This window comes from Monodelphis domestica, chromosome 5 (genome assembly GCF_027887165.1).
Source record: "Monodelphis domestica isolate mMonDom1 chromosome 5, mMonDom1.pri, whole genome shotgun sequence".
NCBI lineage: Eukaryota > Metazoa > Chordata > Mammalia > Didelphimorphia > Didelphidae > Monodelphis > Monodelphis domestica.
In genome coordinates, this window is record NC_077231.1 from 84127355 (window position 1) to 84152276 (window position 24922).

Below are 24922 nucleotides of genomic sequence, written 5' to 3' on the forward strand. Positions count from 1 at the left end.
CCTTCTTATAAGCCTAGAATTTCATCCACCATGCCACTACCTAGTTGCCAACCAGGAGATATCTAAAATTAATTTCAAACTATCATGTCTATTCCTTTATTCATGTTTTCTCCTTACAGGATTGGAGGATCTCAAGGTAGAAGAAACCTTAAAGGACATGAACATCTTCCTCATTCTACTGAAAAAGAAACTAAGGCTCAGCAAAGTTAATGACTTGCTCAGAGTTGCATAGCTAATGAACACCTGATGTGAGATTCTAACCCAGATCTTTCTGCCTCCTCCAGGAATCCATTTTCTTTACCATGTTGCTTGCCCAAAGTCAGAGAGCTGCCAAAGGTACAATTTTGGAATTCAAGACTCCAGATACAGTATTCTTTCTATGGTGCCATTTTGTTTTCAGACTAAGTTCCCCACATTTTATCCTCCCATGTTTGCAAGTGTTTGAATATTTTCTCCAATGGTTCCCTCGTCTTTGCTCCTTTCTGGATTTGGAATTGGAGAACCTAAGCTCAAATTCTTCTTTGACTCACTCATTACCTGCGTGACAGTGGGCAAACTATTTCACCTCTCTTGGTCTTTGCTGCTGAGAATCAAGATGGTGGAGCGATAGGAAGCAGTACATAAGTTCTGCTCCACAAATTTTCTAAACAGATCTATAACACGTATATTATAGCACCGGAGGAAGAAATCCAGAAAAAAAAAGCCAGAAGTCAATGTGTCCAGACTAGCTTGAAATAGGGAGATAATCAATGAGGACTGAGAACAATGGATGGGAGGTGGACACGGCACATCTTCAGCCAAAGGACAAGAGGAGGACCCAGATCCTTACTGGGGCTCCCTAAAGCCATTCTGGGGTACTGCAATGAGAAGAGGGGTCAACTGGCAGCTTTAGGGTCCACTACTCAGTTCTGATTCACAGATCCAAGATGGAGGGTGATGTTTCAGGGTAGGAAGGGCCTAGACTATGCATGAAGAAAGTACGAAGTTCAGAAGGCAGCAGCAGTATGTGGCTCAGACTTTAGCTTCAGAGGAAGGTCTTATTTCTGGTATCTAGCCCAGTCTTTAGAAAGAATAACCCAGGCAAGAATCTCAGGCTAAAGGAAGCCAGTAGTTCTGCCAATTTGTGCCAAGAGGGTTTTCTATAAGGCTAAGCAGAATTTTTTCCCATAGCCTCTCTTATGGACCAATTTATCCTTATCTCTAGGTCCCTCTTTTCTTGTCTACCTTGTCCTTCTCTTGGATATCCTAATTTCCTTTTCTATAAACTTTGTTTTTGCAATTTCCTTTTGACAATTTTCTTCTGGATGACTCAGTCCCAACCAAAAATTAAAAAAGATAATGAGAACCTCCTTTGTCCCTTGTCAGTCAAACTGAATATCCCCAATTGCATCGTCTGTGACTCACAACTTAAACCTGGATGTCTTTTATCCTTCCAAAAAAGAAAATAGCTATTTCTTATTCTCATGGCTAAAAACCTTTTCTATTGGTATAAAATATGCAGTTTTCATTCCTGTCATTAGCTTATATCTCTGAAGTTCCTTCCTTCCCTAGAAATGCTCAAAACAATGAGAAAACATGATGGTGAGTAGACTAATGGCTTTAGAGTCCAAGGGCCACTGATTCAAGAGAGAAGGCACATTCTTGGGCATATAGTTGTTGTCATTCAGTTGAGTCTGATTCTGTCACCCCTTATACCATACGGCACATCAGGCCCTTCTATCCTCCACAATCTCCCCAAATCTGTCTAAGCTCGTGCTCATTGCTTCCATGACATGACCTACCAGCCCAACCTCTGTTGACCCCTTCTCCTTTTGGCTTCAATCTTGCCCACCATGAGTGTCTTTTCCACTGAGTTCTGTCATCTCATTATGTGGCCCAAATATTTAAGCTTCAGCTTCAGTATTTGTCCTTCCAATGAAGATTCAGAGTTATATCTTTACGTTCGGACTGATTTGATCTTCTTAGTGTCCCAAAGACCCTCTGAGGTCTTTTCCAGCAATGTTGATTCTGCAAGATCAACCTTCCTTCCTTCTAGCCCAACTCTCCCAGCCACATATTGCTATTGGACATAGCTTGAATGACCCAGACCTTTATCACCATCAACTCTGCTTTTTCGAATGCTGGGAGGTCCAATTGTACAACCTCCTCATTTTACAGAGAGATGAATGAACTTGCCAAGATTTTTTTCTAAGTGTGAGGGGGCAGGAATTCAACCCTGATGAGGAAAAATCTGATACTTGATGGCTGGATGCCCCTAGACGAGTCACGTATTTCTCCCCTTAAGTTTCCTCCTCCATAAAGTGGGGTTAACAATATCAGTAGGACTTATCTTATAGGGCTGCTGTTTGCATAAAATGGATATTATTTATAGATTCACTGCCAAAGTTAAGAGCAACAAAAGCATAAATTGGTATTGCTAAAACACTTGAAAAAGAATATCATTTCTTTATAAATGACCATTTCTCCCCATGAATCCTACCATGAAATTTCTTTAAACGAATTCCCTAAAAGTCATTGCATATCATTTCCTGCTTCTCTGAACTAAATGCTTCTGCTTCTTCTATATTCTCGTTATGTTCTTATTTTTAAACGTGGCATATGTGACCTTTAACCCTGCAGTGCCCAGGACGAGGCTATGTGCCAGTCAGTCAGCAAAGAAATTAACTGACAGACTGAACTGATCTATGGCAGTAAATGAGGGACAGCTGAAACTGGGGCTGTCATAATAAACACAGAAAATTCAGCTGAATTTGATTAATGTGCGTTCAGTATACACTATGGATCAAGCATGGTGATGGGCACTAGATAAAGTACTACAAGAGGCGGCCTTTGTCTTCAATCAATCAGGAAGCCTTTAAAAAGCTTATGCCCAGCACCAGACATAGAGATGTGAGCAAGAGATAGGAAGAAAAAAGTGAGAGTTCCTGTCCTCGAGAAAAGTCCATTCTAACCAGAGATGACAACACAATTCCTACAAAATCCATGAACATTTATTAAGCACCTACCAATTTATTCATTTATATATTATTACAATTTTATTAGTTTTTATTACCCATTTTTGTCAGACCCTCTGAAGAGGTCATGGATCTAAGGAAAGACGGGAAAAAAAGCTCCTGCTTTTAAGGAGCTCCCTGTCCAATGGGGGAGACATAGCTCAGCAATTGTGTACAAATAAGACGGATACAGAATAACTTAAGAGATAATCCATAGATGGAAGATATTAAGATTACAGAGAAAGCTTCTTGCAGACTCTTGTTGCTGTTTAGTCATTTTCAGTCATGTTTGACTCTTCCTGACCCTATTTGGGCTTTTCTTGGCAAAGATACTGGAGTGTTTTGCCTTCTCTATTTCCATCTTATTTTACAGATGAGGAAACTGAGGCAAAGAAGATTAAGTGACTTGCCCAGGGTCACAGAGCTAGTTTGCCTTTTTCAGCTCATTTTACAGATGAGGAATTTGGGGCAAAAAGGGCTAAGTGACTTGCCCAGGGTCACATAGCTAGTAAGTGTCTGAGGCTGGATTTAAACTCAGGTCTTTCTGACTTCCAGCCCAGTACTCTATCCACTGTGCCACCTAACTGTTCCCTCATTTCACTAGTCCTGAATATTATCAGAGAACCCTAGATTTAGAACTGAAAAAGGTAGCCCTCTCATTTTACAGATGACAAACTGAGGCTTGAATCAGAATTGACCTGTCTAGGGTCACACAGCTGATAAACATCTGAGATTGAACTAGAATCTCATTTTCCTAACTCCCACTTCAGTGTCCTAACCACTGGGTATCTCTAGCATTATGGTTTTCTTAATGCACCTTGATGATTTTAATTCATTCTTTAAATCCCCAAGAAGCTGGATATATGCCAAATTTCCTTTCCAAATCTAATTTTATGACACTGCAGCTTAAAAAAATAAGGAAAATATTCCATTTTTAAAGAAATACATGTGGGGAAGAGATGATCAAGAAGGTGAATTAAAGCACTGAAGAGAGAGTAGTTCATTGAACAAATGCCAACAAGACAATAACTGAGGCACTACTGTCTGAAGAAAGCTATCATTAATGTCCAAGAGACTCAGGTCCCTTACTGGAAACAGGAACTCAAAGCAACTCAATGGACCCAAAGCTGCCATTGTTCTTTTCACGATGTAAATATAATGGCCTCTGACTCAAGAACAGAGAAGCTTGAACTGAAAGAAACACCAGTAGCTACATTCCTTGGTAAGTCAGAACATTTTCGGCTAAACGTTATAATACATTTACAAAATTAAAAGTGAAGATTAAAAAGAGAGAAAAAAATCAAAGAGGAAGTAAAGAAACATATGATACATGGATGAAAACAAGAGGTTATTGGTTTTGTCAAACAGAACCAATTTAATGGGAGATCAAACAGAAATGTAAAAAATTATCTCAATTTCTGGGCAATCCACATACTTATAAATAACTGGATTATAGTAACTCAAGCTTATCTCCACTCTGCCACAACTCTCACTTCAACAAATCTCCATTCTTCTTCTTTTCTCTTCTCTCGATTACTGACAGCAGCAGGGGATCAGACTGGAGCTCAAGTCCAAACCTTTCATCATGTACATGAGGAATTCAAGTCCAGGAAATGAAATCACTTACACAAGATCACATAGGTAGTAAATATTAAAAGTGGAATTTCAACTCACATCATATAGGATTAGAGGTTTAAAGCTGGGAGAAAATTCTGAGGTGATTTAGTCCAGCCCTTTGATGTTTCAAGAAAGGAAACTGAAGTCCAGGGAAATAAAGTGACTTGTCCAGCATCAAAGATGTGTCAGCTAATAACTTTTTTTAACATTATTTTATTTGGTCAATTTCAAACATTATTCCTTGGAAACAAAGATCATTTTCTTTTCCTCCTCCTCTCCCACCACCCTTCCCATAGCTGACGCATGATTCCACTGGGTATCACATCCAATCACTTTTTTTAAAAAAAGGTTTTATTCATTTGTGGGATGGGTTCTACAGAGCAGACAAGATACAAGTATCTCATACAGTTAAAGAAATTCAGAGCTCAGAGAAATCTTGAATCTCATTTGATAGAAACAAGAATGTTGTTGAATTTGCCTTGTATGATGAATAAAATAACTCTTATGCATCTGAATTACTTACTTTTTACAATTCTTCCCAAGTAATTACACTGAATATCAGCCAGCATTCCTCAGGGAAGAAGAATAACAAATTCATGACTTAGAATCCTATTTACACATGACTTTTGCATGTCATGCAATATTTTGACCTCATAAAGGTCAATAATACTTATTTAGCAAATGAAAATGCATTTAGATCCATCAATAAGAATTTTAGACTTCCTAGATTTCTCACTGGAGAGCCAGGCTGAGCCAAACCTGTATTCCATATACTAAAAACTCCCATTAAAGAAAAATACCTCAAACAAGCTATCAAATAATTTACCTCAATTTTTAAAATCTTTGAGACACTGGTGAATTGGACAAAACATGCCTTCCATCCTCGCCTTGAAGGCTTTGCCTCTACCTCAGTGGTGAACATTCTCCATTCTCTCCAGCACCATGAGCCTAATTTTTCAATTAGAAAGGAAGTGAGGAAATGCAAGTACTCCTGGTCAATAAAGACAACCAAGAAACATACCAAAGGACCAAAATTCCCTGCCTGGGAAATAATGTTATAAAGTACTAATTGAAGTCCAGCTGATTATTTTCTAAGGTAGGCGCCTTTGCCTGGTGAAGTCATTAGGTTCTTTTTCTTAAGACATCTTAAGATGTCTAAAGAGACATCACCAGATTGTGATTCTGAGACAAGCATTACTCTCATCAGTTTCTTGGTTGTTGCTTCATGAAACTCTGTTATTTATAGGAAATACCTTCTGCATCATAGAATCATAGATTTATCCTTAGAAGATACTTAAGTTTTAATTCCTTATTTTACAGTTAGGGAAACTGAGGCTCAAAGAGGCAAAAATAATTCACTTGTCCAAGGGCAGATAAATATCAAGCAGTAGAGCTGGGATTTGCATCCAGGTCTTCTGGCTCCAAATTCCTTGTTTTTCCCACCATCCCCCACTGACTTTAACTCATGAAATTCCAGAGACAAAGCATAGACTTTGAAGTCAAGAAGACTAAAAGATAAACAGTCAGTGTGAGAGCTAGAATGCCTACATTCCCATTTGCCTTGCTTTTGAATTTTCAAAATATAAAATGAGCTTATGATGATTTAAGCTTAAGAAAAGTCAAATGGATTAGTGGCTAAAGATCTAGTCTCAGAGTTAGAAGACCTCAGTTTAAGTCTTACTCCTGATGCCTACTGGCTGTCTGACCCTGGACAAGTCACTTAATTATTCTGAGATCTAGGCAAATTTTCAAGAATTTATGTTGTAAAGAAGGTGCCGATGTGCATTAATAAAGAGTTTCTCTACCAGGCAGGAGTTTTTTTTTTTTTTTACCAATGAAATCACAGGTCCAGTACCCCCCCTCACCCCCCAATGTTAGTTTATAAGTCAGGAAATAATTTCTTAGCACAGACTAAGTAAACAGTTCATGAGAAACAAAGAATTCTGATTCCATGCACCAGACAACTGGGGAAGGGATGAGAATAGAGGATGAAAGATCTAGATGGTGACATTTAAGTTGTGTTTTTTTAATGATGAATGGTCATTTCATAAAGGGCTACCAAGTGATACAGTGGTTGGAGCTCTGGGGCTGGAATGCAGAAGACTCATCCTCTTCAGTTCAAATCCAGACTCAGATACTTACAAGCTGTGTGTCCTGGGTAAGTCACTTAACTTTATGTGCCTTGTATACAACAGAGATGGAGAAGGAAATGGCAAACCATTCTAGTATCTCTACCAAGAAAACCCCCATTTGGAGTCATGAACAGTCAGATATAACTGCCACAACTGAACAACAATTTTTTTAAACCTTATCTTATAAGAAAGTTGCTAATTTTACTTCCTATTTCAACAGCACTAGTCACCAAGTGGACTCACAGTAACATACACAGCTTTGAAATCAATAGACACTTATAAATACTCGTTGACTTATTTTTGACTGGCAGAAAGGACATGGTATAATGGGAAGGATCAGGGAGCGCAGATCGTAGTCGTGACTCTTAATATTATGTAATCATGGATCAGCCTCGTGCCTTCTCTGAACCTCTTATTCTTGAGGAATAAAAGGAGGGAGTTCAGTTTTTTTTTTTTTCCCGTTAGCTCCAGTATTCTGTCCCTTTCCATCTCTAGGCTAGTCTAGCCCATTGTGTTGTGTTCTGTTTTCTGGCTGGCCTAAGGGACAATGCAATGAATTTGAAGTTAAGATCTGGGTTCAATGAATCTTGTAACCATTGAAAAATATCTAAATTAATTAATTAAATAAAATTTTTCAAAAAAAAAAAGATCTGGGTTGAAATCCCACCATGCAGGCTAACTAGTAAGATGAACCTGGACGAGTAACTCAGTTTTCCTCATCTGTAAAATGAAAAGGTTGGAATTAATGACCTCTAAGGTCCCTCATAGCTTAAAACCCATGATCCTCTGATTCTCTATCATTCCCTTCTATTTTATCCTGGTTTAGAGAGTATTTGCAGATAATATGCCATCTCTACATTTTTATGGAATAATGAAAAACATGTCAATTGTGCCTTTTAGCCTCTAGCCCCTGTGTCCACTGGGATGTGCTTCTCGTTCTTCTGAAGAGGGGTATGAACTTTCCAAGCAGCTTTTGTCCCCTGTTCCTTCCCTACCCCAACCTGGGGAGACGATCTGGTGCCATGACTCTCTGGAAGACCTGGCTCTGGGAATTCCTTCTCCAGAAAGCTGTTCTTGGCTCCGAACGTGAGTCCCACATATTGAGCGGCACACATTCATCCAGCGGATGCCCTAGCTAGAATGTGAGAGGGACAGAGCACCCCACTGCTCATTTGACCAATACAGCCTTGAAAACAGAGTCTTGTCCAGAAATGGGCTGATAGCAGCTGCTGCTTCTGTACATCTAAGGCAATGGTGAATGATCCTGATTAGAAGCAAAATTCCTCCCCGCTCTTCTCCACCCACCCTTGGATCGGAGGAGATCCATTCAGAAGGAGTGAGGTGGAGCGCACCACCAATTCAATGTGCTGGGTCCATCTGTTGGCAGCAGCACGATGCAAACAGCTTTGTAAGTTCTATTTTCAATGAAATATCACAGAACAGCTTGTCCCAATGATATTTCTAAAGCCTGCCTGCAAGCCGCCTACTGGGAAATCCAACAAAGAAGAGAAGGAGGAGAACAAGGAATACACAGAGTCAAAGGACAGAGAAAGGAGAGAAGAAAATCAGGGAAAGGAGAACCACAGAGATGCTGGAAGCTGGGGAGAGACTGGACACTCTACACCCTTCAAATGCCCATGTATAAACTCATATATTTGGTGGAAATATGGGTATGTACTGTCTGTTTTATAAATTTTACTGAAAACTAATTTCTTCTGCATTTACTATAAGAGATTTAATATGAAGGCTATACTGTAGAGAGGGCACCTAGGTGGCGCAGTGGAAAGAGCACCAGCCTTGGAGACAGAAGGACCTGAATTCAAATCTGGGCCCTGGGCAAGTTACTTAAACTTCTTTGCCTCAGTTTCCTCAACTGTCGAGTCAGCTGGAAAAGCAAATGGCCAGTCACTCCAATATCTCTGCCAAGAAAACTGCAAATGGAGTCATGAAGAGTCGGACACTACTGAAAAACAATTGAAATCCCATATATACTTTGAGGGTTTTATCTGCTTTATAAACAGTTTTATCGATGGTATTTTAAAAATTTCCATTATGTTTTCTTACATATATATAATATTAATGATGATGATAATAGAATATATACACATACATATATATTTTTAAATACATATATAACAGCTACATACAACTACAGATTTAGAGCTGGAAACTTTAAAATGTCATTAATTGGGGGCAGCTAGGTGACTCAGTGGATGGGGAGCCAGGTCTGAAGACAGGAGGTCCTGGCTTCAAATCTGAATTCAGACACTTCCTAGTTGTGTGATCTTGAGCAAGTCGCTTAACCCCCATGGCCTACCCCTTGCTGCTCTTCAGCCTTGGAACCAATACACAGAATTGATTCTAAGATCGAAAGTAAGGATGGAAAAAGATGTCATTAATTAAGGAATTCCTTAGAGAAAGAAGCCTTTGAATTGAAGTACAAATCTAGAAAGATAGAGGAATAAGAAATATTGGAGAGAGGGGGTGGAAGCAATAAATTACCCTCAATTTTTTTTGTTAAAGTTTTGGAATATTTTATTTAATTAATTAATTTAGAATACTTTTCCATGATTACAAGATTCATGTTCTTTCCCTTCCCAACTCCCACCCCCTCCCATAGCCAGTACAATTCCTCTGGATTTCACTTGTGTCATTCATCCAGACCTACTTCCATATTATTGATATGTGCACCAGAGTGATCACTTAGAGTCTACATGTCCAATCATATCCCCATCAACCTATGTGATCAGGCAGTTGTTTTTCTTCTGTGTTTCTACTCTCACAATTCAGGAAGCAATAAATTATAAGATGGGAAAGAATCTTTTCCTCCCTTTCCTTTTCTTCTCTCTATTTCCTTTTGGTCCAAATCTGTGATTTCAATAATATTTGAATTTCCAGTGAAGAAAATTCCTCTACCAAAGCAGACCAAACAGGGTTTAATCCCTTCCTGGAATATTGAGTCATAAAATGAGTTGTCCAGATTCATGTAGTGCATACATATTAGAGGCATATGAATTGAACTCAGATCTTCCTGACTCTGAGGTTCTCTAGGAGCAACACCACATTATCATTCATTTTCATAATTAGTAGTAGAAAAATACTATAACATAATATTATTGCATATTATAAAATACTATGATAAATAATAAAAAACAATCCACCTTAAATTTCCCATACCTCTTAACAGAAGAATAAGTCACCTTCCTTCCAAATGCTCAGGGAAGATTTTAAAATTAAGTTTCATGATTTCTCAGGTTCAAGTTTCCTCAATTGTAAAGTTAGGATGAAAGATGATATGACCCTCTCTAAAGTCACTTCTACTTTTAACTCAAGTTCTAATGATTGGATGGTCTTTTCCTTTTATCTATCATTGAAATACTGAACAGGGATGGATTCCGTCCCTGTATTAGTTACAGGACCTGGGCGCAGACTCAGGTGCTCATGTCTGGGCACTTACCTGAGGTCGTATCACTTTGACAATATTTTTGAGGGCAGTGTCAGGAGATGGAGGCGAACAATCAGGTGTGGGGCCTGTTGAGCTGTTTCTATGGTTACCACTTCCTGGAGCCATAATTGCTACCTGAGATGCGTTATCTGTGAACAAAAATAGAACGGCCATGAACTTCATCACTTCACTTAATACTTAACGTCCCTGTTGATTTCAAGGACAGGAAATCAGATTTCAGTACACACTGGTCTCCTTGGAGGCCCCAAAGCGAGGGATGTTGGAACCCCTGAACAGAGCACTTCACCGATATCATTATTCGATGTTTTGTCTCCGTTGTAGTTGGTAAATGTTCATCCCCTTAGGATCTAGTTCAGAGATTCTAAGAGGAGTCAGAGCTGAATCATTATCCTCTCATTCAAAATAGCAGCAAATGCCCCAGGGCTGATCAGGATGAGAGAACTTCATTGCCTAAAAAGATGTAGACCCAAAGATTAGACTCAACCAATTATGGTCCATGAATACAATGGAATAATAGATAAGGAATGACGAATACAGTCACTTCAGAAAACTCCAGGGAGTATTTTATGAACTAACAAGGGTTGGGCAAATGTAATAACTCAATGCTAATTAAAATAATGTAAAAGTAAAAAAAATAGCAACAGTGAACACCATAAAATTATGAACATCTGGCCTCTGAAGAAGACTTGAGAAAATCTACCTCTCTTGTTTTTTCGGTATAAGTAGGCAACTAGGGGATAAGATATCACACATACTATTGTTCACTGTTGCATTCATTTCCTCTTTATTTTTAAATGTTCATTCCAAGGCATCGATGACTGAGAGGGCAGATTATAGGGGTTTATTTAAAAGATAAATAAATGTTAAAATTAAATTATCAAAAATGTGCCATAGGGATCAGGCATAGTGGATAGATAACCAACAAGGCTTAGGGTCAAGTTCAGGCTCTGATACCCTCCAGTTGTGTAATCTTGGCAAGTCACTGAATGATTATCTTATCAGCCATGCTTTATCTTTATAAGTTGAAAAAAAATGAAAAGTGCTACAAAGGGAGAATTTCCTCATCCAAAAAGACTCTATGCTAACTATAAATTTAGTTCCAATCCCCTACCAATAAACTAATTTTACAAATATATATTAACCTATATTTTGCTTCAGCAATTTGTGGCATACCTTAATAGGATTTATTTCCTCATTGCTCAGATGATTAAAAAAAAAGTTAGACGTGAATTTTATCTGGGTAGGGAAATGACAGAGCAGAAAGTCCTTCCATGAAGGTATACCAGTTGCTTCCTTTGAATTGTGTCCTTAAACATTTGATGGATCACTGAGTCAGGAAGAATTCTGATATAATAACCATAGATCACATTCATAGAGTAATTTAAAGTTATCAAGGACCATCCTCACAGCAGCTCTGAAAAGTACTGAGTATATAAATTATTATTAATATTACTATGATGATGATGATGATGATGATCCATTTACAGGTGAGCAGTGGAGGTTCCAAGAAGTGACTTGCCCAGGGTCACACAGATAATGACTCTCAATAAAATATGGCAGCATGATACAGTGAGGTGGACATTTGGTCTGGAAGAATAGAGTTCACGCCTCAACTTTGTCATTACCTGGATGCCCTTGGCCAAGTACATTACTCTCAGAGACACAGTTTCCCAATTTACAAGACAAGGAAGTTTAGGATTTTATCTAAGGTCCTTGACAACTTTACATGTATGATATGTGTAAGGGCATGAAATCTGGGGCTTTGGATGCCATGATCAATGTTCTTTCCAATGAATCCTAATGTCTGTATTATGGGATTTGTGTGAATTCCCTACTTTTCCTGATGACACCTCATTTTGGTAATATCATGTCAATCTTCAAATATAATAGGCAGCTAGAGACTAAAGTGGACAGAGTGCTAGATCTGGACTCCAGAAGACCTGAGTTCAAATCCCATCTCAGAAATTTCTAGCTGTGAGACAGTACTTAAATCAATTCATCTCTGTCTCAATATCCTTATCTATAAAATAGGAATAATAACAGCATACATCACCCAAATTATGATAATCAGATGAGATATTTCTAAAATACTTTGCAAACCTTAAAGTTCTATGTAAATGATAGTTATTATTTAGTGTTATTATTATCACATAAACACCAAAGTGGTTTTTCAAAATTCCTTTGAGTGTCCAGAAAGGAATGAGCTTCTAAAAATGGCAGACAACCATACGAAGGTGTGGTGTTTGATGAGAATACTATTATCACCTGAGAATGCTAATATCACCTGAAATAGTATATCCTACTACTATTAGCAAAGGGCTATCTCAGCTTACTCCCAACAGCAAGGCAATCTTGGACTTACAACAATGACAACTATAAATTGCAGAACTTTCTCCTCATAACAATCCTGTGAAGAAGGTATTACTAATATAATTCTCATCATTTTATAGATGAGAGACCTGATGCTCGGAAAGGTCTTGTTTTGGCCACAGTCACACAGATAGCAAATATTAGAGTTGGTCTCCTGGCTCTGTGTCCCACTCTCTTTTAATTCAACCTAAATTCCTCTACTTATTCTTGGTAGATCAAGCAAGTATTGACTGGCCAGATCAGTGGGATGTCATGTATTATTCATTTAAGTTATATTAAAGTCCCAGCATGCAAACCATTCAAATTTGGAAAGTTGACAACACTTCAGAGTGGATAGAAAATATTCTCTAAATATCTGCTTCTCAATTATGGAGTAGATAGAAATTCTTTATCTAAAATTCTACAGGGATGCTTCCTGGCATCTTATGACCATGAATGTTCAAACTCTGAATTTCCATCTGTTTCGAATTAATTATTAATAAGTATTTCTTTGGAAAATGAAAACAAAGAGCAGCTGCCCATTGAGGAATGATTAAACAACTTGCAACATCATGGAGTAGAAAGAATATATAATTTCAAATAAAAGGATCTAGGTTCAAATCCTGATATGTCACTCACTGCCAGTGCAACCTTGAATGAGCTATTAAATTCCTTTGTGTGTCAGCTTCTTCATCCAGAAAATTAGGAGGCTAGGATAAATGGCCTCTGAGGCCAAATTTATCACTATACCTGTGATCAAGAGAGCCAATGACTCACCCTAGATAATATAAAATACTTAGGAATCTATCTGCCCAGACAAATATAGGAACTATATGAACACAACTACAAAACACTCTCCACACAATTAAAACTAGATCTAAACAACTGGAAAAACAATGATTGCTCATGGGTAGGATGAGCTAACATAATAAAAATGACAATCCTGCCCAAATTAATTTACTTATTTAGTGCCATACCCATTGAACTAGCAAAAAACTTTTTTACTGAATTAGAAAAAAACATAACAAAGTTCATTTGGAAGAACAAAAGATCAAAGATATCCAGGGAAACCATGAAAAAAAATGCAAAGGAAGGAGGACTTGCAGTCCCAGATCTCAAACTATACTATAAAGCAATGGTCATCAAAACAATTTGGTACTGGCTAAGAGACAGAAAGGAAGATCAGTGGAATAGACTAGGGGTAAATGACCTCACCAAGACAGTCTATGATGAACCCAAAGATCACAGTTTTAGGGATCAAAACCCAAAATTTGATGAAAACTGCTGGGAAAATTGGAAGACAGTATGGGAGAGATTAGGTTTAGATCAACATCTCACACCCTACATCAAGATAAAGTCAGAATGGGTGAATGACTTAAATATAAAGAAGGAAACTATAAGCAAATTAGGCGAACACACAATAGTATACTTGTCATATCTTTGGGAAAGGAAAGACTAAAACCAAGCAAGAGCTAGAAAAAAAAATCACAAAATGTAAAATCAATAATTTTGATTACATCAAATTAAAAAGCTTTTGTAAAAACAAAATTAATGCATCCAAAATTAGAAGAGAAGCAACAAATTGGGAAACAATCTTCATTACAAAAACCTCTGACAAAGGTCTAATTACTCAAATTTATAAAGAGCTAAATCAATTGTACAAAAAAATCAAGCAGTTCTCCAATTGATAAATAGGCAAGGGACATGAATAGGCAATTTTCAGTTAATGAAATCAAAACTATTAATAAACACATGAAAAAGTATTCTAAATCTCTTATAATCAGAGAGATGCAAATCAAAACAACTCTGAGGTATCACCTCACACCTAGCAGATTGGCTAACATGACAGCAAAGGAAAGTAATGAATGCTGGAGGGTGTGTGGCAAAGTTGGGATATTAATGCATTCCTGGTGGAGTTGTGAATTGATCTAACCATTCTGGAGGGCAATTTGGAACTGTGCCCAAAGGGCTCTAAAAGACTCTCTGCCTTTTGATCCAGCCATAGCACTGCTGGGTTTGTCCCCCAAGGAGATAATAAGGAAAAAGACATGTACAAAAATATTCATAGCTGTGCTCTTTGTGGTGGCAAAAATTGGAAAATGAGGGGATGCCCTTCAATTGGGGAATGGCTGAACAAATTGTGGTATCTGTTGGTGATGGAATACTATGTTGCTCAAAGGAATAATAAAGTGGAGGAATTCCATGGGGACTGGAACAACCACCAGGAATTGATGCAGTGTGAGAGGAGCAGAACCAGGAAAACATTGTACACAGAGACTGATACACTGTGATACAATCCAATGTAATGGACTTCTCCATTAGTGGCAATGCAATGTCCCTGAGTAACTTGGAGGAATCTATGAGAAAAAACTACTATCCACATTCAGAGGAAACACTGTAGGAGTAAAAACACCAAAGAACAACTTATTGAATACATGGGTCGAAGGTATATGGCTGGAGATGTAGACTCTAAATGAACATCCTAGTGAAAACAACATGAAAATAGGTTCTGATCAATACCCAGTAATACCCAATGAAATTGTGCATCAGCTGCTGGAAGGGTGGGTGGAAGGGAGGGAGGGAAATAAAGTGATTATCAGAACAAAAAAATTAAATTAAATTTTAAAAAAGGGAGAGCCAATGACCTTCTTCCTTCCAGTAGAGAAGAAGGGGAAGATGTCTCCAGGATGCTACATTTATCATTAGCCATGTTTTCCATCCTGATTGATTTTAATTTTTTGTCTTTGTTAAAAGGAAAGACTCTCTGAGCTGGAGGGCATGAGATATATCGGGAAATGGTTGAAATGTCATAACAAAAAAAATGAATCCACAAAACTTTAAATAAAAAAAATAACTAGCTGATTGAGGCAGTGAGAATATTTGGTGCAATGATGAAAAAGGTTGTAGGTTCAAAGAATCTCAGAACCATCTAATCCAGCCTCCTGCCCAATATATGATCCCCTCCTCTAAAGTCCATGACAGTCACCCAGGCTCTGTATGAATACCTTCAGTGATCCATAACATATTACTTCCCAAGGGATACCATTCCACTTTCAACCAATTCTCATCTTTATCAATTTCTTCCATATATCAAACTGAAATATGCTTCTCTGTGATTTTCTTCCCTTTGTTCTAGTTGTGCCCTCAGGGACTGAGGAGAATAAGGCTAATTCCTCTTCTACATGACAACCTGTCAAGTGTTGACATCAATGATAACTTTCAGGTCTAAAGGGGCAGGAGGGGGCATTTGACTTCACAGCCACAGACTACACTTGGACTCAAATCCATATTTTGAAAATGGAAATATTGGCTATAGTCTGGATTTTCTGAAAGTATATGGATGAAATTCCATAAGATAAACTAAGAAAAAAATGAAAACCCAATATAATTGGAATTTTAGGGCATACATGCAAAAACTGATTGCATTTCTAAAGCACTTTGAGTTTTGCAAAGCACTTTATACACATTATCTTATTTCATCCACATCACATTCTTGTGAAGCAGGTGGCATTATTATCTCCAGTTTATAGATGAGGATATCTAAGCAAAGAGATTAAATCTGTTGTTCAGTCACATAGCTAATAAGTGTTTAAGGAAGAATTTGAACTCAGGTCTTCTTTTTTTTTAAGTAATTTATTTAGAATATTTTTCCATGGTTACATGATTCATGAAAACTCAAGTCTTCTTGCCTGTAAGGACCGCATTCTATTCACTGTGCTACTAGCTAAATAATAATGCAACACAGTATATACCATATCAACTGATGGTATAGATGATAATTGTTACAGGACTTTAGCCAGAGGAGAAATCACTAAATACTAGAACAGATTACTAGAGGAGATTTGATCTAGGACTTGAAGATTAAGTAGAATTGGGAGGAATCATTCCAGATCAGAAAGGGGTCATAAACAAAAATGGGAGATAAATCAATATAATCCAGGGATATTACATAGGCTTCTGAGTAGAGAGTTTAGTTATAAATTGTGTCAAATAACTTTAAGCTTAATTGTGAATGCAGTGGAAAACTATCAAGACATCTGAGCAATATAATGAAAGAAATGTGAAAAAAATCAACAATTTTACAATTACATTGAATTTCTACTTTAGAATCTCAATATCTGGGGGACAACAAACTAACTCAGTGGGTGGCAAGCCAGGGCTGGATACAAGGTTCAAATCTGATCTCAGATATTTCCTGAGCAAGTCACTTAACCCTCACTGCCTAACCCTTACCATTCTTCTGCCTTAGAACCAATAAACAGCATTGATTCTGAGATGAAAGGTAAGGATTTAAATTTTAAAAGAAAAAAAAAAGAAACTCAACATCCATTATTCAGAAGAACATGAGCTAGAATGGACATTAGAAGTCATCTGGGCCAACCAAATAACTTCACAAATGAGGAAACTGTGTCCTAGAGAAGACATGATGCTTTGTCCCAATGTCACAAAGAGCAGTAGAGCTTGGATTTGAAGCAGATTCTTGTGAATCCAAGGCTTGTGCTCTTTCTATGGTACCACTCAGTCTCAGATTAATTACAGGAAATTGGCTGAAACAACCCAAGATTAAGTAACCTACCTATAGTCATAGAACCAGCAAGTATTTGAGATTTGAAATAGAATTTTCCTAACTCCTTAAATCTGTTACACTCCATCTGCTCTATCACTCCATGACCTGTCCACAGTCCTGGAAAGAAAGAAGATGCACATGGCAGGGGGATGTGTTCAGTGAGATAGAAGGAGAATTGTCTGTAGGAAGGAGCCCAGGTGAGAGGCTATGACAAGGGTCCAATGGATATGAGGTTTTATATCTACTCCTTTCATAAGATGACAAGACCACAGATTTAGAACTGGAAGGGAACCCCAAAACCATGTAGTCTATTACTCTTCATTTTACATGCCAATAAGATGAGGCTCAACAAAGGTGAGTGACTTGGCAAAGATCACCAAACGCCAATAAATGAGAGTCAGGCTTCCAAGTCAGGTCTTCTGATTTCAAATCAAGCATGCTTAGAGTTTTGAAAGATCATGAATTTGAAGCTGACAGTGAACCCAGATGCCCTTTATTCCAACCTTCTCATTTTACAGATTAGTAAAATAAGGCCCAAAGAGGTTCAATGATTGCCCAAGGTCACTTAGACAGTCAGGAGCAAAACTGGATTTTGAATTTGAAGGCTTTTGGTCAGTTTTTCAATTCTCTTCCCTGTATATTTATGAATAAATTCAGGAAATGGAATATCAACGAGAGATAATGAAATTATAGAATTTTTCTGCATATATTATATCAGCAGTTGCTAAGGTGACCAGGAATTGTTTTGCACATTTTTTCCAATGCCCCATTGGCACTGGTGATTCAAAGAGAACCAGTACTCAAAAGACAATTCAGGATATTATAATGAATCTGACCTCTTGCCATTCATGAATACATAATGGTAGGCATATTTTCACCCAGATGGCTAACATTGTTTTCTTTTTCTTTTTTCCCTCCAAGATTTAGAAGGTCCTAGGGATGTTCCCTGCAAGTGATTTAGGAAAGGGAAAAAGAGTTGAGAGATTTCTACCTGTAATATGATTGTTTCAGATTTACCTAGATACCCCATGACCTTAGAATCACATTTCACTAGGAGTTATTATTTTAAATGCCCTCCTAAATTAGCTTATAAATATATAGAGTGAAGAGAACCAGGTTAGAAGGCAAAAGAACTGAATTCTATAGAATACAATATAAAGGCTTCTTGGTATGGAGGTTTGGCTACATGACTCTCATTTGATCGTCTGCAAGTCATTTCACTCTCTCAGTTTCTTCAACTATAAAGTAAAGAGTTTGCATTAGAGGGTCGTTCAAGTCCCTTCCTCCTCTAAATCTTGGACCAGCACACCAAATGTCCTTATGCAAATTAATTGATTCACTGCTCTGGTTCTCAATTGTTACCACCTGTCAAGTGGGACTAACATCACCCCACTGCTTCACAGGATGAGCACAAGGGTCAGACAAGCCTTACCTTTTTGACTGAAGAATGCTGAAAAGGCAGCGATATGAACCTTAAAAATGAGAAAAATAAGGCAACACAAATGGGCAGAACCAAGAAACAGTAAAAGAACAGTGGCAGAAGATGGGAGATTTGGGGTCATGGCCAAGTCATGTAGAAGCTAGGGTGGGGAAAAAGATAATGAAGAAGGGAGAGAATATTGCCAATAAGGGCAGACCTCAAGGAGTTTGGATATTCAGATCCCCAACCTTTTCTGTGTATATATGTGCATCTTCCCAAGCATCATGAATAGTTTGGGAAAGATCTGGAGACCTTAGAGATCCTTAAAGTCAATGTGTCTCATCAGTGTAATGTGGAAGCTAAAAAATAAACAAAAATAAAACAAAGCAAACATAACATTAGATTGAATTTAGTGAGATATAGCTTCTGGGACTAAGAAGAGCCAAACTTGGAGTTGAGATGAACTAAGTCCAAGTCCAACCTCTGACATATACTGTTGTGTGCCTGTAACCAAGGCCCTGGACTTTTCAGTGCCCCAGAGAACTCTAAGACTATAATGTGAAAAGAACAGTTGTTATCAGTGTGGGTAGAGGGAGGTTCCTCCCTGGGGGATGCCTATACAAATTAAGCCACAGATCTGTCATTTAAACAGTAAATATTTATTAAGTACGTATTTTGCTACTTTATGCAAGGCACTGAGCTAGGCTCTGGAAGTCCAAAGAGTGAAACAATCTCTGCAGAGAGAACTTACATTCTAGTGGGGGAGAACAAGTACATAGGAAAAAAATCGATATGTAAGTAGCACAATTATAAATAAATAATTGAAATGACATAAATTAAGAAATTATATAAACAATGAAAATTTTAAAATAAAATTCAGTCCATTCCAGGCATGGGTACAAAGATGGAGGTGGAGATGGAAAGGCATATGCGAATGTTAGAAAGAAGGCCAGTTTGGCTGAGTTGCCCAATGTGGGATGGGATCAATGTCCAAAGAGCCTGAAGAGCCAGGTTGGAGCCATATTGTACATTTGAATTTAAGGAATAAATGGAGGGGTTTAGATCTGATTTTATAACAGAAGTCTTTGACTTGGGTTCATTGAATTAATTTTAAAACATTTTGAGAACTATATTTCAGTATATTGGGGTTTTTGCAATTTAATGTATCTTATTTTATATTTAAAAAGAGCATTATTGTAGTTTCAGTAGACTACTAAAAAGCCTAAGCCACAAAAAAGGTTAAGAAGCCCAGACTTCAAGGCAATAGGAAGCTACTTGAGTTACTTGGGTAGAGAAGTCTTACGGTCAGAGCTCTGATGAAGTGAAATCATTTTGGCCACAAAATGCTAGGATGGATTATAGCACTGAATAACTACAGGGAGGAAGGCACACATGGAGGCTGTTGCAATAATCTGTGTTAGAGGTGATGAGAGCCTAAATTAAGAGGATAGCATTATGAGTGGAGAGAAGGGATAAAATTTGGAAGATAAAAAAAATGTAGTTGGCAAATGAATGGACTAGGGGAATGAAGGAGAAGGTGGAGTCCAGGGAAACGCTGAGATTTTGAACCTGAGACATTAGAAAGTACCTAAAAACAGAAATAGGATGTCTGGAAGAAGGGAGGGAGTGTTTAGGTAGAGAAAAATGATTTCAATTTTAGACATGTTGGGTTTGGGTTTTAAAACTCACTTTGAAATGCCCAACAGGGAAGTAGAGATCTGGGACTTGTGAGAGACCAAAGGTGGAGATGGAGATGTAGAAGTCATTTGCAAGCAGATGATGGTTAAACCCTTGAGAGCCTCTAAGGTTACCAGGAGCATCTTTTATTTTCACATCAGCTTCATTCTTAAACTGATCTATCTTCTCTGCTGTACCCAAGAAGCCCTCTCTTGTAACAATGACTTTAAAAAGAAGAGAAAAGAAGCAATTCAGCTAAACTAAGCAACAAACCACATGGATCTGACACAACTAACTCCTTGTTCCAAGCTGCATCTTCCATTAGATGTGGATTTTGAACAGTTTTTCAGCATGAGGACAAGATTCTATTAATTACTCAAGATTATGTCAGGAAGACAGAGAGGTGGGTATGGCTGGACCACTTTCTGGAGCAGAGGATGAAAAGAGAAAGACCAAGAAGGCAATAGCATCTGCCCAAAATAATGTTGGGGAAGCTTCAAGGACTATGAGAAAAGAACAGCCTAGTAAGACTGGTCTTAAGGAAGGGAAGAAAGTAAAGAAGATGAATGGACATGAGATATTTATTAAAAATACTAAGGGAATGGGAATTTTAAAAACCAGGAATGAATATGAAGAAATGAAAAAATCCAGCATGGTTAATATAACTTTTGCTAAAAAAATGAGTCCTGACTCAGAATAAGAAAGGAAGAAATATGGTAGAGGAGGAGAGTATGAGATAAGCAATTAAGGAAAAGAAGAGAATGAAGGAGAATAAGAAATCAACTCACATAGAAGGGAACCAAGAGGAAGGAAAAGAGGAATATAGAAATAGGGAAGGAGACGATCAGAGATAGTCAGATGAGATCCTAACAATGAACTGGCACTGTCTGTCATTCCAAGTCATTCAGGGAAACTGTCCCCAGTGGAGAGACAATCCTCTTTATACATCTCTAGACAGTTCATGGAAGCCATGGCCACCCTTTTGAAGTCTTTATGGAGTCATATGAGCTTTACCTCATATGAACAACAAGGGTATCAGAGCCTTTTCCTTGTTTCATCATTTTTCAGTGAAATCCAAGTCTTTTTTACCCCTATTGGGGATATTCTTGGAAAATAGACTCAAAAGGTTTGCCATTTCCTCCCCTAGGTAATTGTACAGATGAGGAAACTGAGGCAAAGGGGTTAAGTGACTTGCCCAGTGACACATAGCTAGTAAGTGTTTCAGGCTAGATTTGAATTCACAAAGATGAGTGTTCTCGACACATCTATCCACTGTTCCACTTCACTACCCCAGAACCTTTTAAGTTATATTCAATTCAAAACACATCAGTTAATTTCAATTCAACAAATGTTTATGCCAGAGGGACTAGACTCAGACACAAAAATTTGCTTTCTGATTGGAGGTATTTTTAATCCCAGTCTTGCTAGTGATATAATCAAGTAGATGTCCAGCATTTTGCTAGGTTCTGAGGATATAAAGACCAAAACAATACTGTTTGTCCTCTGAGAGCATCCATTGCACTGGAGATGGGGGGTAGGAGAAGAACATTTACACAGTGAAGTAAATAGGAGGTAATTGGAGGAGGGAAGTAACAGTAAATGGAGTAGTGGGACAAAGCTTCTGTAGGGATGGTATGGAGGATAAATGGAATCCTGAGCAGAGGGTATTATAGTCATGAGGGAAAATATTCCAAGGCATAAAAAGTGGGAGATTAACAGTTATTAGAGCACTTTGGCTAAAGGCAACTAGGTGGGACAATGGATAGAGATCTGGACCTGGAGACAGGAAGAACCAAATTCAAATCTTGTCTCAGACACTTAATCGTTATGTGACCCTGGGCAAGTCACTTAACCTCCATTTCACCTTCTTTTCCTAAACTGTAGAATGGGGACAATATTTTGAATTTTGATAACTGAAATTATCATAAGGTTCAAGTGAAATAATCGTAAAATAGTTAACATTGTCTAATACACAGTAGGCACTATATAAATGCCATCTATTATGATCGCAATTATTACCATTATTAGCATAGCATTTATAACGAGGGATAGGGTAGAGGGATTCCAAACAAGATGGAAAGGCAAGTTGGCTTGAGAAAGGCTTTGAATGCCAAAGAAAGAGAACAACTGGAAATGCAGGTGTAAGGTAGAGCCATGGGGTAATCTGAAATTTACAAAGGGCTCCTCAATTCCCATTCCCATGATGATGGAAAGTAATTATCTTTTTTTTAACCCTTACCTTCTGTCTTAGAATCAAATATAAGTATAGGTACCAAGGTAGTAAGGAGAATCTAGGGTCAAATCTGAACCCAGGACCTCCAGTCTTCAGCCCTGACTCTCTATCCACCATGTTACCTAGCTGTCCAGGCAGTAATTGTCTTGATAATGAGTTTCAAATCCACACTAAATATAAATTCATTAAATTCAATTTTTCAAAAAAGTTTTCAAATACTAAAACAATTATTTAATAATCCTGACACTCTTAAAAAGGAAATCCAATGAGAGTTTCTGGCATACAGAAGGTAATTTCTAAATACTTGTTGACTGAAATGAATTGAAAGAGATAAGGGCCATCTCTTACTGTTGGAACTCCAGTTCCAGAAAAAGAAGAAAAGTGAAGTGGTTAAGTGAGATAAAGACAGAACCAAATGGCCAGAAAGTCTCCCAGTTCCTACTTCTCTTTCTTCCTCATCCCACAGATCCAAAGATTTGATAAATATTACCATTTTAACCCCTCAACAACTCTCACATTCAGGAATTCTTAACCTGGAGTCCCTTATCTTGCTTCTAAAATTTAGAACTGGCAGGGACAGCTAGCTAGGTGGCACAGGAGATAGAGAGCCAGACTTAGAATGGGGAGGTCTTGGGTGCAAATCTGGCCTCAGACACTTCCTAGCTGTGTGACCCTAGGCAAGTCATTCAACCCTATTTGCCTAGCCCTAGAGTTGCTACTGAGATGGGAAGTAAGAGTTTAAAAAAATGTTACTGGTGTCTTCATAGACTTTGAGTCCATAAAGCTTAAAATCTTCCCAATCTAAAGGTCAATAATGAAAATCCTATAATTTGATCTTTTCTTCAAGACTCTGCAGCATTATTTACAACAATCATTTTGAGTACCATGCTGACAAATTATTTCAGACAACTGGATGTTCAGGGTTTTTGTTTCTGTGATCATTAGTAGCTAGTGAGAAGGAAAAAAGGGAGAGAGAAAGGGAAGAAAAGAATGAAAAGGGAGGGCTAAAAGGAGGAATGGAAGGAGAAAAGGAAGAAAGGAAGGAGGAAAGGAAGGAAGGAAAGAAGGAAGGAAGGAAGGAAAGAAGGAAGGAAGGAAGGAAGGAAGGAAGGAAGGAAGGAAGGAAGGAAGGAAGGAAGGAAGGAAGGAAGGAAGGAAGGAAGGAAGGAAGGAAGGAAGGAAGGAAGGAAGGAAGGAAGGAAGGAAGGAAGGAAGGAAGGAAGGAAGGATTTTTTTTAGGTTTAGGTCTAGTATGTGACAAGCACTGTGCTAAATGACTTACAAACATTTTCTCAGCTGATCCTTACTATAACCCTGAAAGGTAGGTACTATCATAATTCTTATTTTAATGTCAAGGAAGCTGAGATTTGGTGACTTTATAAAGATCATACATTTAGAAAGTCAGAGGCAAAATTTGAACTCAGTTCTTCCTTGACTCCAGGACCAGTATTCTATCCATTGCACTACTTAGTGGCAGAAAGCCTGGCACAGTAGTACATTGCTATAGTACCTGCAACTAGAGGATGAGACTGACAAAGATCTCTTGATGATTATGGAAGTTCTGAACTGTCATAGGGTAAAGGTGAATGAAGGTGTCTATAGTAAATCCAGACCCAGTAAGATGAGTCCAAGCCCAGGTTTCTCTGTTTACTGGTAAACAGAAATGAGGGTCCCACTTCAAAGGGACGGAGCCCAACTTCTTAAAGAGCTTGTTAAGGAGCACATGCCCTGGAGGTGGTGGTGGTAATGACTGTGTCCTTTGGGAGCTGCCTGGTGAGCTAGATTGAGAAATGGAATCTGACAAAATGAGGAAAAAGATGGATTTCAGATTAATATGATGTAGCATCACAATTATTTTCCTCAATTGGGAAGCCCTTGTTAAATATTATATATGTATATATATATGTATATATGTATATATATTCAATATTATTTACATCTTATTAATGCTGTCCACAATAAAAATAATAATTTAGTTTAGGCACTTATACAAAATAAATGGAAGAAACTTAGTTACTAGGCAAAACAAAAAGTCAACTGTCAAAAGGAAAAAAAACTAGAAGGGAAATAAATGCTCTTTTTAAACTATTCAACTTTAAACAAAATTGAAAACTACTTCTAAAAAAGGAAACAAAGTTCAATTTCTTTTTATATAAAAAATATCTTCTGTAATTTATTTTCATGAGACTAATATCAAATAGCACTTTAATCTGTAAAAAATGGTGGGGGACAGTCACTTGAAAATGCTATGACTCACAGCACCTTTTTAATTGGATGTCCAGAGCAACCATCTATCTGGCCATTTCCTGGTATATTTTAATGTTCTTTCACCAGTAATCCATTAAGACCTTAGGCTGTGTCCTCACTTTACAATTTTCCAGAAAACTCAATTTTTCATAGTTTTACATCTCTTGAGTGGGAAGAGACTTTAAAGGATTCTATAGTTCAAGTCGATTGCTCAGGGTAAG

At 37.8% G+C, this 24922-nt stretch overlaps 1 protein-coding gene across 4 annotated transcripts in view; it reads right to left on the reverse strand.

Annotated features, from left to right (window-relative positions):
• The window catches only part of ANKS1B (ankyrin repeat and sterile alpha motif domain containing 1B), a 1427494-nt gene that overhangs the window by 936889 nt on the left and 465683 nt on the right, over positions 1–24922 (reverse strand). For all 4 annotated transcript variants that reach the window (XM_056798687.1, XM_056798685.1, XM_056798684.1 and 1 more), the window contains one exon: positions 10200–10336. In XM_056798687.1, coding sequence (XP_056654665.1) covers positions 10200–10336 — 137 coding nt within the window. The remainder of the gene's footprint in view (positions 1–10199; positions 10337–24922) is intronic.